Genomic DNA, 11,680 nt, shown 5'->3' on the forward strand with positions numbered 1-11,680 from the left:
TAGAAACATTTTAAATAAATAAGAGCGACTTCAATCTTTATTAATTAAAAAGAGAAGCTGAGTTCCAAGAATAGTAGTTTCATCTGTATGGTCACCCCGGATACATTTTCATCATCATCATCATCATAATAATAGGATTGATGTTCTAGAAGCTGTTCCTCGTTATTAAATTTCACCAATCCATTTCTTTCATAAGTTTCGCTAATATCATCTCTTGTTGTAGAGCATATTGGAACAAGCACCCAATAGGAATGTTACTGGTAGACACATCAATAGTCTTGGTCCAAGAAGACAGCACTTTGTATTCTTTCATCACCCATATTTATGTATAATGGTTCGATCACACAACACATGGACTGAGCGATTCTCCAAGTACACCACCCAAATTACAAAGTTTAAAGTTGAAGTCCTCAAAATCAACTGATAAGGTACCTGACAAAAATAATCTATGTTCTGTTGTCTTCAAAAGAAAAGGCCAACCAATGAATGATACCATTCAAGTACGAACCAACTTCGTGTTAGGAACAGATGTAGACAAATAGCATCTTGCTGACGCTGAGATTAATGTCGAGAATAGGATGCTAAAACCACCACCAAATAGTAATCTGTTGATGGATCATACCCAGAACCTCGAATAAATATGGAGAACCTGAAACTCATAGTGGACGACTGAACAGGTGACCAATATACAAATCTGTGAACATCTGTTGACACTATTGGGGCCAAAAAGAACATACTTGCCTGAGCTGGTGATTTGTGAGACAGAAATGAGATTTTTCTTCAAACCAGGAACATGATAGACATCACTCAGTTACCATCAGAGATGAGGGAAAGCCATGAGTTACACACGCGTTTGAAACGGAGAAGAGATTTCACCGGCAACCGCAGTAAAATTTCAATTATCAATTCCTCCGGTAGATACACCACGTTGTTCTGCGTTCTCCTTTCTCCCCCTAAGCTACTCTGACTCTGCATTTTAGGGCTCTTAATTTACCATGTTGCATAACTCAGATAGATATAGAGGAGCTATAGGATACAGCAAAGAAAACACAGAAACCGAACGCAATGTGTGAGCAGGCCCACAAGTTGGTCCAAGACAAGTTAAAGGATTACTATTAGTCCCAATAAAATTGCTCAGTCAAAGACAATTCCAAACTATCATTTTTTCACCTCATCCTTCTCACTTCCCCTATCTTTATTCCTCTTCCTCTTTTCCTTTCTTCATTCATTCTTTCTCTTTTTTCTTTTCCTCTGTTCCCACTCTTCACTCTCTCATACTGTCAGATTTTTTTTTCATTTTCGTGATCAAACGGAATCATGATTTTGTTAAAAAAATTTACACAACAAAATTACGATTTTATTATTTTTTGTATTGTTGTTGCACCACAAAATCACAATTTCCTGATACAACAGACCATGTTGCACAAAAGAATTGTGATTCCATGGTGCAACAATAACATTAAATACAACGGAATCATGATTTCATTATATATTGTTTACCAGAGTTATATATTGTGTACCGGAGTTACACTTCGTGGTATTGTCATATTTTAATCTTCTTATACAATAGAATCATGATTTGTTTATATAATATTTTTTGGGAAGAGATAACCATGGAATTTTGAGAAATTGTAGGACCAATAACAAAATCTATTGGGACCAATAGGAACTCCTCAAGTTAAACCATAGGATACAGCAAAGGAAAGACAAGGCAATATGTGAGCAGGCCCACAAGTTGGTCCAAGACTAGTTAAACTTATGTTATTTATATCCCACCTTTTAAAAACATACCTCCATTGAAAATGTATTACCCAGAATATCTCCTTGAAACCTGGTTTGGTTTGGCCAGCCGGACCGGTCAGGACCCGGTGGCTTAATTGGATCGATTTTATTATTGGATCCGTCACACAATTGACTCAGGATGATTCGGTCAAACTCGACCAGTTTTTCTTTAAAAAATGAACTACCTTTATAACGTCATTTTGATGTATCATTATTATTATTAATTGTTATTTTGAATTTTGGAATATGAATGAACTTTTTTTACTCAAATAATGATAATTATATATTTATATATAATAGATATATATAATTTTAAATTTTTAATATATATCGGGTTAAATCAGATTAATTACCAGTCCACTATCTCGACCGAGTCAATTATCCGGATTTTACAACTATGCTGTCTTTTGTGCTATTTGACAAAGGAAACTACATTTTTTAGGGTTTAGGTACAATCATAGCAGAAAAAGAATTGCGAAAAAAAATTAACAGTTGGGTTCTAGATGAATCCATACAACTGTAGAATTTATTTCTATGTGGTACAAAATTAAAATTTAGTTTTTATTCTTCTTTTCTTTTTGTTTGAATAAGGTGAATTGTAACGATGCTATTCTAACTAAGCAATGCCAGAAATCATCTATATTTCAGAGTATTCCAAAACCCTTACGATAGTTTCACGCATTTTCGGTAACTCTTCGGCTTCAAGGATAAATTCTCCCCTTTGTGCCTCATAAAAAGAACTAGCATGCCATTTGATGTGAACCATTTTTTCTTGGAATTTATTTCAATCTCAGTAGGTTTTTGAGAGTTACTATCTTATTGATAGACTTTTAATATTAGGATTGCTACGAAGGAAACAATATAAAATCTCAAAAATGCTTTAATCTATATCAGTAAAGCTCTTCTAAGTTATCCCTTCGATGGTTCCTTTCTCCATATAACTAAGTGACTTCACATGGCATGACTTAATTTGCATAAACTTTAACTTGGTGATTACTTAAGGAAATAAATAATGAAAAAGAGAGTTAATTTATGTAAAATGTAAATACAGAAAATTGTACTTTCCATGTTAATGATAATATTTTTTATGATGTTATAATTTATCAAATTTAATTACATATTTTACCACTTAATTATCATAATTTCAAAAATTGTATCACCTAACCTTTTTTCCACACATTTTATCATCTAAGTTTTTTCTTTCCACATTTTACAACCAAGTTTTTAATTATGATGCACTTTACCACTATGTTTGTAACAAAATGTTGTTTTTGCAAGTCATTTTAAGGAACATGTAGGCACTTCGTCGTTACACATTTTAAAAATTGGTAAAATACACGAAAATAATAATAAAAAAAAACATAATGATCTGGTTACGGTGAACTACAAAACAACTGAGGCACCGATGAATCAGGCTTCTCTACTTGTGGTAGCATGTTAATCACTTTTTTTTAGGATCTTTCTCTCTGTACTCTTAGGCTCCAACCAATTTGTTCCTTCGATGGGTTTCAGTTGTCTTATATATATATTTATATATATGATTAGTATATTTAATTATTTTAGAATCATTGATTTAAATATATATCATCAGTAACTTTTATTTTTATAGTATGTAAAATGTATTTTGATGATAATGCAATTGAGCTGTTATAATGAAGGTACATAAAAATATCTTGCTTAATCGTATAAGTGATTATCATGTAACCTGCAAATGTTAAAATTTATGCTGCACAAAATATTTTTTTACAGCCTCCGTTGTTGATCTCATATTTTCAAACAGTGGTTAAATACAAAGAAAATAGTGTTATTTTTTTATTTGTATTTGTAATGCCCAACTAATTTTCAACATTGACGGAATTTTATCTACTTTAGTAAGTATATTAATTATTAATTAAAGTAAATTATTAGTATATTTAACTATTTTAGAATTATTGATTTAAATATTTAATGTAATGAAAAGTAAACCAGTTATAGTTAAAAAGCGGTCATATAATTGATTATGGATATATAGCTGGTTTTTGAATTTTTTTATATATTTAGTACACTTTTACAACCAATTTTATGCATTAATATAACAATCTTATGTTTAATAAAAATTGATTTTAAAAGTCAGAACTGAATTTTTAAAGGCCAAAACAATTATTAATCTAAGATATATAACCAATTATATAATCGATTATAGTTCTATAACTGGTTATATATTTATTTAATTTTCTACTAATAAATATTGTTAATTTAAATAATTAGCTAATATGTATTTTAACTTCTGGTGAAAGTGATATGATATCTCAAGCGGCTTTCAATCCTAAAATAACACAACTTATTTCAATTATAAACTTCACAGATGATAATATAGTAGTTAATTTTTGATCAGCCATTATACAATCATTTCGTGATCTACACAATTTAAATCAATAAACCTTGAGAAAACCTATGGAATAATTCCATTCCAAGGAAAATAGATAACTTCCACCAGAATTGCATGCAACAGGGTAGGGGGCCATATCTAACTTTCAATCTCAAATTCTTAATGAATGGCAGTTGAGTTACCAGAATTAGGAGCGGAAGAGCCTGGTGTTTTACAGTTTGAAAGCAACCCTACCAATTAAGTTAAGGCTTTCTTTCTAGGAACTACTAATGTACGTAATCTCGGGGACCCTATTTAACGTAAGATCTTCGTCCCTTCTGCTCGCTCATATTCGTTGTTCTGATGAAAACACAATGACACTGCCACACTTGCACCGTCGTTACTGCTTCTCTTCTGTCAAATTATACCCGTTTTTTTCATGCACGTGTTGTATATGCAACACTTTATATTTTTTTTTCTTTTCCCGGTTTTTTAATTTTATTATCATTTATGTACTCGTCGTGTAAAAATATAATGCGATTTTTATCCATATATACTTATGGGTCACATTCAATTATATTAAAACAAACAATGATTAACATTGGACCCCTGACGAGACTTGAGTTGCTTGTACTATATATACTTGGTTAATGGTTAATCATCGGTAAACATAACCAACGACGACCGGGAATTCCTTGCATGCATTCAGATGATAATACAGTATAGTACTCCTTGTATTTTATAATTAATTTAATGATAAATGTCAAGGCTATATATATATTCTTTTAATTTTTATTTAATTTATGTCATTACATATTTATAAAATTTTAACGCCCACTATGCCGCTAGTATAAATAGTATAGTTGAAATATATTATTAATTTTTTAATTATGATTTCAAATGATAAGATTTAAGGATAATAAATTTTTTATGAGTACAAATAGTATTTAATGTGTATCATATTATTATAATTTTTATGTTTTTTCTGTTTAATATTATTATATTTAATATAATATATATTTTAGTTTATTAAAATGGATTGATACTGTAAATATTTTTCCAGTGTCATCAAATCATATATATAATCAGGTACTTTTATATTTAGGTGATTTTTAATTTATTGATATTGTAAAAAAATTATAGTGAATAAAAGATAAACATTAAAAACTAATTTACTTTTGACTGCTATTTGTTTAACAAAGTCACATATGGCAAACAGTGGAATAATAACTCTTGAAAGTGGACAATGCAGAGCAGTGTGACGTGCTACAAAAAAAGAAAGAAAATGTGATTAAAAAAACAAATGTGTGAGGAACACGAATGGTTGAAACATCTTCCGGGCCATCTTGGTCACGACCAAAAAAATAAGACTATTGAAAATCTGAAATGTGGTGCACCCTGTACGTACCCTCATTTGACAAGCCTGCCGTAATGCTTCACAGATTTGAGGAGGCTGCTGCAACAAACTTTCCAACACCAAAAGCTCGGTGAGAAAGTCAGTTTGAGTGTCAATTTACAATACCTAATTAGGTAGAGGGTGAGAAGAAAATTATCATAATGGTGCTTCCAATTTGGCTTTTCTTTTAATCATGCAGACTAATTAGTTGGATTCTTCATAATATTTTTGTGACGAGAAAAAGACGATAGAATGAGATGCAACATTTACGTATGATTTTTTTTTAAACTTTTAGTCTCTATACCAGATGCTACATTAGACTTTCATAGGTAGATATTCCTTTTATAAGAAGATATAGAGAAGATAAAATAGAATTTTATTCAAACATTCTAAAAGTGTACAAGAGATGTATATACAGAGTACAAAAGAATAATAAAATCTTAAGTTATTTATTAAATTATTTGTAACTTAAATTAAGTTTGAATTTACATGACAACAAACTAAAAGATAAATTAGATTAAATTTTTAAATGACATCAAACTAAAAATAAATTTAAATTATCATGTAAGCAATTCCAATACGTAAATAACCCAAACGGTAAGGATGAAATATAATGTTAATTTCGAATTGGGTTCAAAATTGTTAGGATCTTTTCATATATATAGGGACTAATTTATAAATGTGTCAAGTATGATTTTTCGAAAGTCGGCTAGAAAGTTAAAAACAGTGAAAAGTGCAGATTTTTCGAAATATTCAACTACCAAAGCAAAACTCGGAGAATCATATATGCGATCCATGGATAGTTTGGAAATGATGTAAGCCAAAGTGCTGTTCATGTTAGTTGTTAGCTAAAATTAAATATAATATATGCATAGGTAAAATGAATGATATATAGATCATGAAATTAGTAACTGAAATTTTCATTTCGCTATGATCATTTTCTCAAAAGAGTAGCAGACTCTCAAAGTTTTCAACACACGTAATTAATGATTTGAAGTAATCATTGGGTCCAATTCTAACATTGCTCCGCGAGGACAAATTAAATGAGCCGGCCCAGTTGCATTTGCAACTGAAAGCCTCGAATCGATACATATTTCAACCTGAATGACGTATAATCTTTTTAAAATTATTTGAATCTCTTGTCACTTAGTGTCATTGTAAGAGTTGCGACCATATTAAGTGTGGACCACGTACACCAAAAATATACTATAATAAAGTACGTACGTAATTGCTATATATATAAGTATCCACACTGCAAAACACCCCACAGCTAGCTAGGGGAGAGCCAGTGAGGAGGAATCCAACAACAACCTTATCAGTCGGCACACAACACAAAAGGAGAGAGAGAGAGAGAGAGATGGGGAGAAGCCCTTGTTGTTCAAAGGAGGGTTTGAATAGAGGTGCTTGGACAGCTCATGAAGACAAAATCCTCAGAGAATACATTAGAGTCCATGGTGAAGGAAGATGGAGAAACCTTCCCAAAAGAGCAGGTATTCGTTATGCTACAAGATATGTATCTAATGATATATCTCATTAATTTGTGGTTGTTTCATGCATGCTAATTTTTTGTACATGGCTGGCCATGCATGCAGGTTTGAAAAGATGTGGAAAAAGTTGCAGACTTAGATGGTTGAATTATCTCAGACCAGATATTAAGAGAGGCAATATATCCCCAGATGAAGAAGAGCTCATCATCAGGCTACACAAGCTCCTGGGAAACAGGTCTCCATTTTCCCATCTTAATTAACATTTCTTTCTTCTTATAATAATTCTAAATCCTTCAACACATCTTCCTATTAATACTAAATGTATTTTATATTTCAAAGACATTAAATATATTTATTTATTTTTATAAATTAAAATAATCATGACGACAACTTATTCCAAATAAAGATGAAGTTAAATAATTTTATCGTACTTGATGTACAATTTTCTTACATATGTACTTCAAGATGAATGGTTGCAGGTATTAATTGCACCAATCAAGTACAATATGAGAGTTGTTTAACTTTATCTTTACGCGGGCTAAGCTATACAATCCAACCCCTAAATAATAGGAAAAAATGTAAGAAAATTGGTAGGAGAATATAACATTATTACTCTGGTACGTATGACATGGAGTCACGAGAAGGCCATGGTGTTTGATATAAATAGTAAGATGTTAATAGGTGATAATGAAATGTGTCATTTTCTGTGTAGATGGTCTTTAATAGCTGGGAGGCTTCCAGGACGAACAGACAATGAAATAAAGAATTATTGGAACACCAATTTAGGAAAAAAGGTGAAAGATGGCCACCAAACCACTGCAAACAACACACAGAATCCAATGCCCCATTTGGCCCCCATTCATATGGCCACTTCCTCAATCTCCCTATCTCCTCCTAAACTAGATTCTCGTGTTGTCCGTACAAAGGCTACCAAGTGCTCCAAGGTATTATTCCTAAACCCACCCCCTCACCCATCAATGCCGAACAAGTCCAAGACTGAGGCAGAGGCAGAAGCAAGGCTTGTGGATGGTGTAATTAGTAACCAAATGGAACACACTACATACGACAATGGGTTCCTGTCGTTTCCAGACGAAGAAAAAGAACTCTCAACAGATTTTCTCATAGATTTCAACGTGGGGGATGTTTGCTTGTCTGATCTACTCAACTCAGATTTCTCAAACACGTACAATTTCAGCTGCACTAATGTTAACCACCACGAGCAGTTATCGCCTTGTTCGGACCAACCTGATGCCATGTTCTCAGATGAAGTTCTCAAGGACTGGACACACAGCAATTTTGCAGACGAAGCGAATGCTTCCAACAACCTTCATTCTTTCATTTCGTTTGAGTCTACTGAGGAATGACTAGTGCAATGATATAATGACAACAAAAATTGTACGTTTGTACTAATGTCAATATGCCTTCTCCAATAAAATTCGCCAGTTAAGTCTCTTTATTTTTTGAAAAATATTTGATGGACATATAATGTGTTATCTAACACCTAAAAAGAAAGTAAAAAAAACTATAAATATAACAAATTTATGAAGTGATAGAAAAATATAAGAGATATTGATTATGTGTTTAAAACTAAAAGAATGATTAGTGTCCGTTAGAATATATATAGGAGTATTTCTTTCTGTGCTTCAACGTATTTGACGTTTATGTAAAGCTAAATAGCATGGTGGCTGCCAAATAGAACAAACAAATAAATAAAATGTTAATCAGTGCTCACTGATTATAAGTAAAATTGAAAAAAAAAAAGTAAGATAAATTTCTCTGAGATCCATCATCCATCTAAGTTCAGATTCCTACTTCACATGTATGATTTGTAGCCGATTACTGCTTTCTTACTCTTTTTTTCGTGTATAACCTTAGCCAGTAACATTACTACGTTTTCTATTTTTATTTTTTTATCAAATAATCTAAAAATATATCTCACTTTTGATTTTACTTTTATTTTCCTGATGAACCGTACATATTAATAATGAAAATGTGTAGTTTAAAATCTCACATTACACTTCACTATAGATAGTTCTTTTAGTAACTCGATGTCTGGGTATAACTCCACTGTATAACAATTAACAAGTGAAAATTGAAGTACTATAATCAAAATCAGTGCGAAGTACAAGCAAATCGGTGGGCCTCGTTTTCAAATGCAACAGGGCAAACGCATAGGGCATTTTGTCGTATGGAATCTGTTGCATGGGCCAAGGTTCTTTAATTAACATCATGCAACATTAATGACTACTGAGATACGGAATTGTGGGGATGGAAAAAGAACACGTGATGGATGCTCTACATATAGAATCTGATGGTTACCACAAGGTAGGCCATTGACCTGGCCTTCAGTTTTTTTTTCCCACAAATACATGTTTATTTCTAATTTGAGTTCATCATATCAATACTAGATCATGTTCACGTATATAGCCAATAGGGAACTCTACATATATATCAACCTATCATCCCTGAAGTAGATGTACATATTATTATGCTAACACTTTTGTCAGTTTGTGTACTCGTAGAAGTTGATTAATGGAAATGCACACTGGGCGTACTAGATAACATTAGAAGTTAATTAAAGGACTGAATGTGAGAGTTCACATAAATTAATTGAGTGCACTGACTCGCTTGATAATAAATTAGAGACATAAAAACAAAATTTGAAATGATTAATACTACCAATATTTTATACAGTATTATACAAATTAATTTCATTGAGTATTTAACTAATTTAAATTAAGTCGGATAACATCACTAAAAATAGTATTAATTCCCTCTTTCAAGTTTTACTATTTTTTTAAAACATAATTGCACTTCTAAAGACATTTGAAAGTCTTAATTAGTAAGTTAAAACAAATCTTTGGCAGTTGATTTACCTATTAATTCAGTGCTAATCACCTTCTCATTTTGAACATTAAAATGAAGAATATTTTTTTTTTTTGTCAAACTTCATTTTCGCTTATCCCTTTTTCTTGTCTTACCTCAATTCATTGAATTCCAAATCATTTCACTAAATGCATTAAACCAGACAAACAACAACTCTCCCACTTTTCCTCATTTTTAGCTTAGACAGGTATAAGTTCTACTCCCCTCCCTACTTTCCCCTCACAAATAGTAGATATATTGCGCTTGCGAGGGAAAAACGTCTTTTCTATTTCGCTGTAGTCGGATGTTGAAAAACTCTGAAAAAGTAAGCTCCGGGTCAGCTTAATCGAATCATAATCTTCACATATATATATTCTTTGAAGTGACTTGTTTTGAATTAAAAGTGAATTTTGTAAAACACTTATGCATAAAATGTATATTGGCGCAAGAACAAATAAACTTTATGTTGTAAGATCATGAATTTGAAAGTTCAAATATCATGTCCTAAAGACAGGTAGTATTCTCTAATAATCTAAATCGTATAAATTAAATAACATTTCAAGAGAAATATGTATAAATAGATAAAAATCTTGATTATGAGTTATATATTGTTTTCCCCTAATTTCTATTATAATTTAGAACTCTTAGTTATCAATTAATCGTCTAATACTATTTAATTTAATTACAGTTTATGGTCAAGGTATGAAAATATTCTCCCCCTAAATTAGTCTTGTATTGGTCATTTGAAATTCAATTTAGGGTTATTGATGAATGATAGAAATGTTTGTAAAAAGAAAATTCATGCCACCAGTTTGGTTATACAAGCTTTATGAACCATATCATTCTATAGATCAATTATGAGTAGATGATCACTAACAATAATTAACTACAAGTTAGAATGATCAATTCCAATATAGCAGTAAAAAAATATAATCAATTAAATAACATCGAAGAACTTTATTAAAATGAGGAACTAGAGTACATGATACAACTACATCACAATCTGAGCTATAAGAGTTTAGTCCATCATGATCACAATACAACCAAACATCATACAAATAAGCATTAAGGAAGAAAGAGATAAAAAAATCCTTACAAATTAAGACCCAATTGTCCTCTATAACTCTCAAAACCCTTATTGTGTATAACGGAATAAAAAAAACTCTTCTAACAAATGCCCCCAATTTCTATTTATACTACTAAAATTAAAATTGCAGCGTGGAGGTTAGCATGGGTCATGCTGGGTCAGATGTATGACGTTGATTCCAAATTTGTGAAAACTTGTGACGCCGATTCCAAATTTTGGCTCCTGAGTAGCATGGGCCATGTTGCCATGCTCAGGTGTATGACGTTGATTCCCAATTTTGGCTCTGGAATAGCATGGGTCTTGTTGTTAGTAGCACGGTTGAGCTCGGATGTGTGACGCTGAAAAATCAGCATGGCTATGCTAGAATAGTATGGCCTGCAGATAGGGGTGGGAATAGGCTAGGCCAGCTTACAGGGGCCTACAACCTGGCCTACATAAAGTCTGGCCTGATCTGACCTATTTAATTAAAAGGCTAGGCTCAGACTTTTTTAAAAGTCTATTAAATTAAATAGGTCAGGCTTAGGCTTATTAAAAAGTCTTATAAGACTGATAGACCGACCTATATACATATATATATATATATATATATATATATATATATATATATTATATTTTTTGGGTACAATTAATATTATTTTTTAAAAAAACTAGCAGATTTCATTCCTATAATTAAGTAAAATTTTAATTACAAGGTGTGAGTTTCTTTATATTTCTCA

The 11,680-nt window shown here is 31.5% G+C and overlaps 1 protein-coding gene and 1 long non-coding RNA gene across 2 annotated transcripts; one reads left to right on the plus strand and one right to left on the minus strand.

The window, feature by feature from the left end:
• Positions 1-8: 8 nt before the first annotated feature.
• Positions 9-1,127, minus strand: LOC114382012. The gene is made up of 2 exons (XR_003660140.1): positions 738-1,127; positions 9-649 (listed from the first exon to the last, which is right to left on the minus strand). It is a non-coding gene; the product is annotated as an uncharacterized LOC114382012 (long non-coding RNA).
• Positions 1,128-6,777: 5,650 nt separating this feature from the next.
• LOC114382022 (transcription factor MYB23-like) lies at positions 6,778-8,480 on the plus strand. The gene is made up of 3 exons (XM_028341255.1): positions 6,778-7,015; positions 7,118-7,247; positions 7,725-8,480. The coding sequence occupies exons 1-3, from the start codon at positions 6,883-6,885 to the stop codon at positions 8,374-8,376; spliced, it is 915 nt and encodes a 304-aa protein (XP_028197056.1). The 5' UTR covers positions 6,778-6,882; the 3' UTR covers positions 8,377-8,480.
• Positions 8,481-11,680: the final 3,200 nt, after the last annotated feature.

Source organism: Glycine soja, chromosome 13 (genome assembly GCF_004193775.1).
Source record: "Glycine soja cultivar W05 chromosome 13, ASM419377v2, whole genome shotgun sequence".
Lineage (NCBI taxonomy): Eukaryota > Viridiplantae > Streptophyta > Magnoliopsida > Fabales > Fabaceae > Glycine > Glycine soja.

What these genes read in the sequence shown, in the direction of transcription:
- LOC114382022 (XM_028341255.1), top strand. Translation starts at nt 6,883, where the DNA reads ATGGGGAGAAGCCCTTGTTGTTCAAAGGAGGGTTTGAATAGAGGTGCT. An exon ending in AAACCTTCCCAAAAGAGCAG is followed by an intron (nt 7,016 to 7,117) that starts GTATTCGTTATG and finishes CCATGCATGCAG; the next exon opens with GTTTGAAAAGATGTGGAAAA. An exon ending in CACAAGCTCCTGGGAAACAG is followed by an intron (nt 7,248 to 7,724) that starts GTCTCCATTTTC and finishes TTTTCTGTGTAG; the next exon opens with ATGGTCTTTAATAGCTGGGA.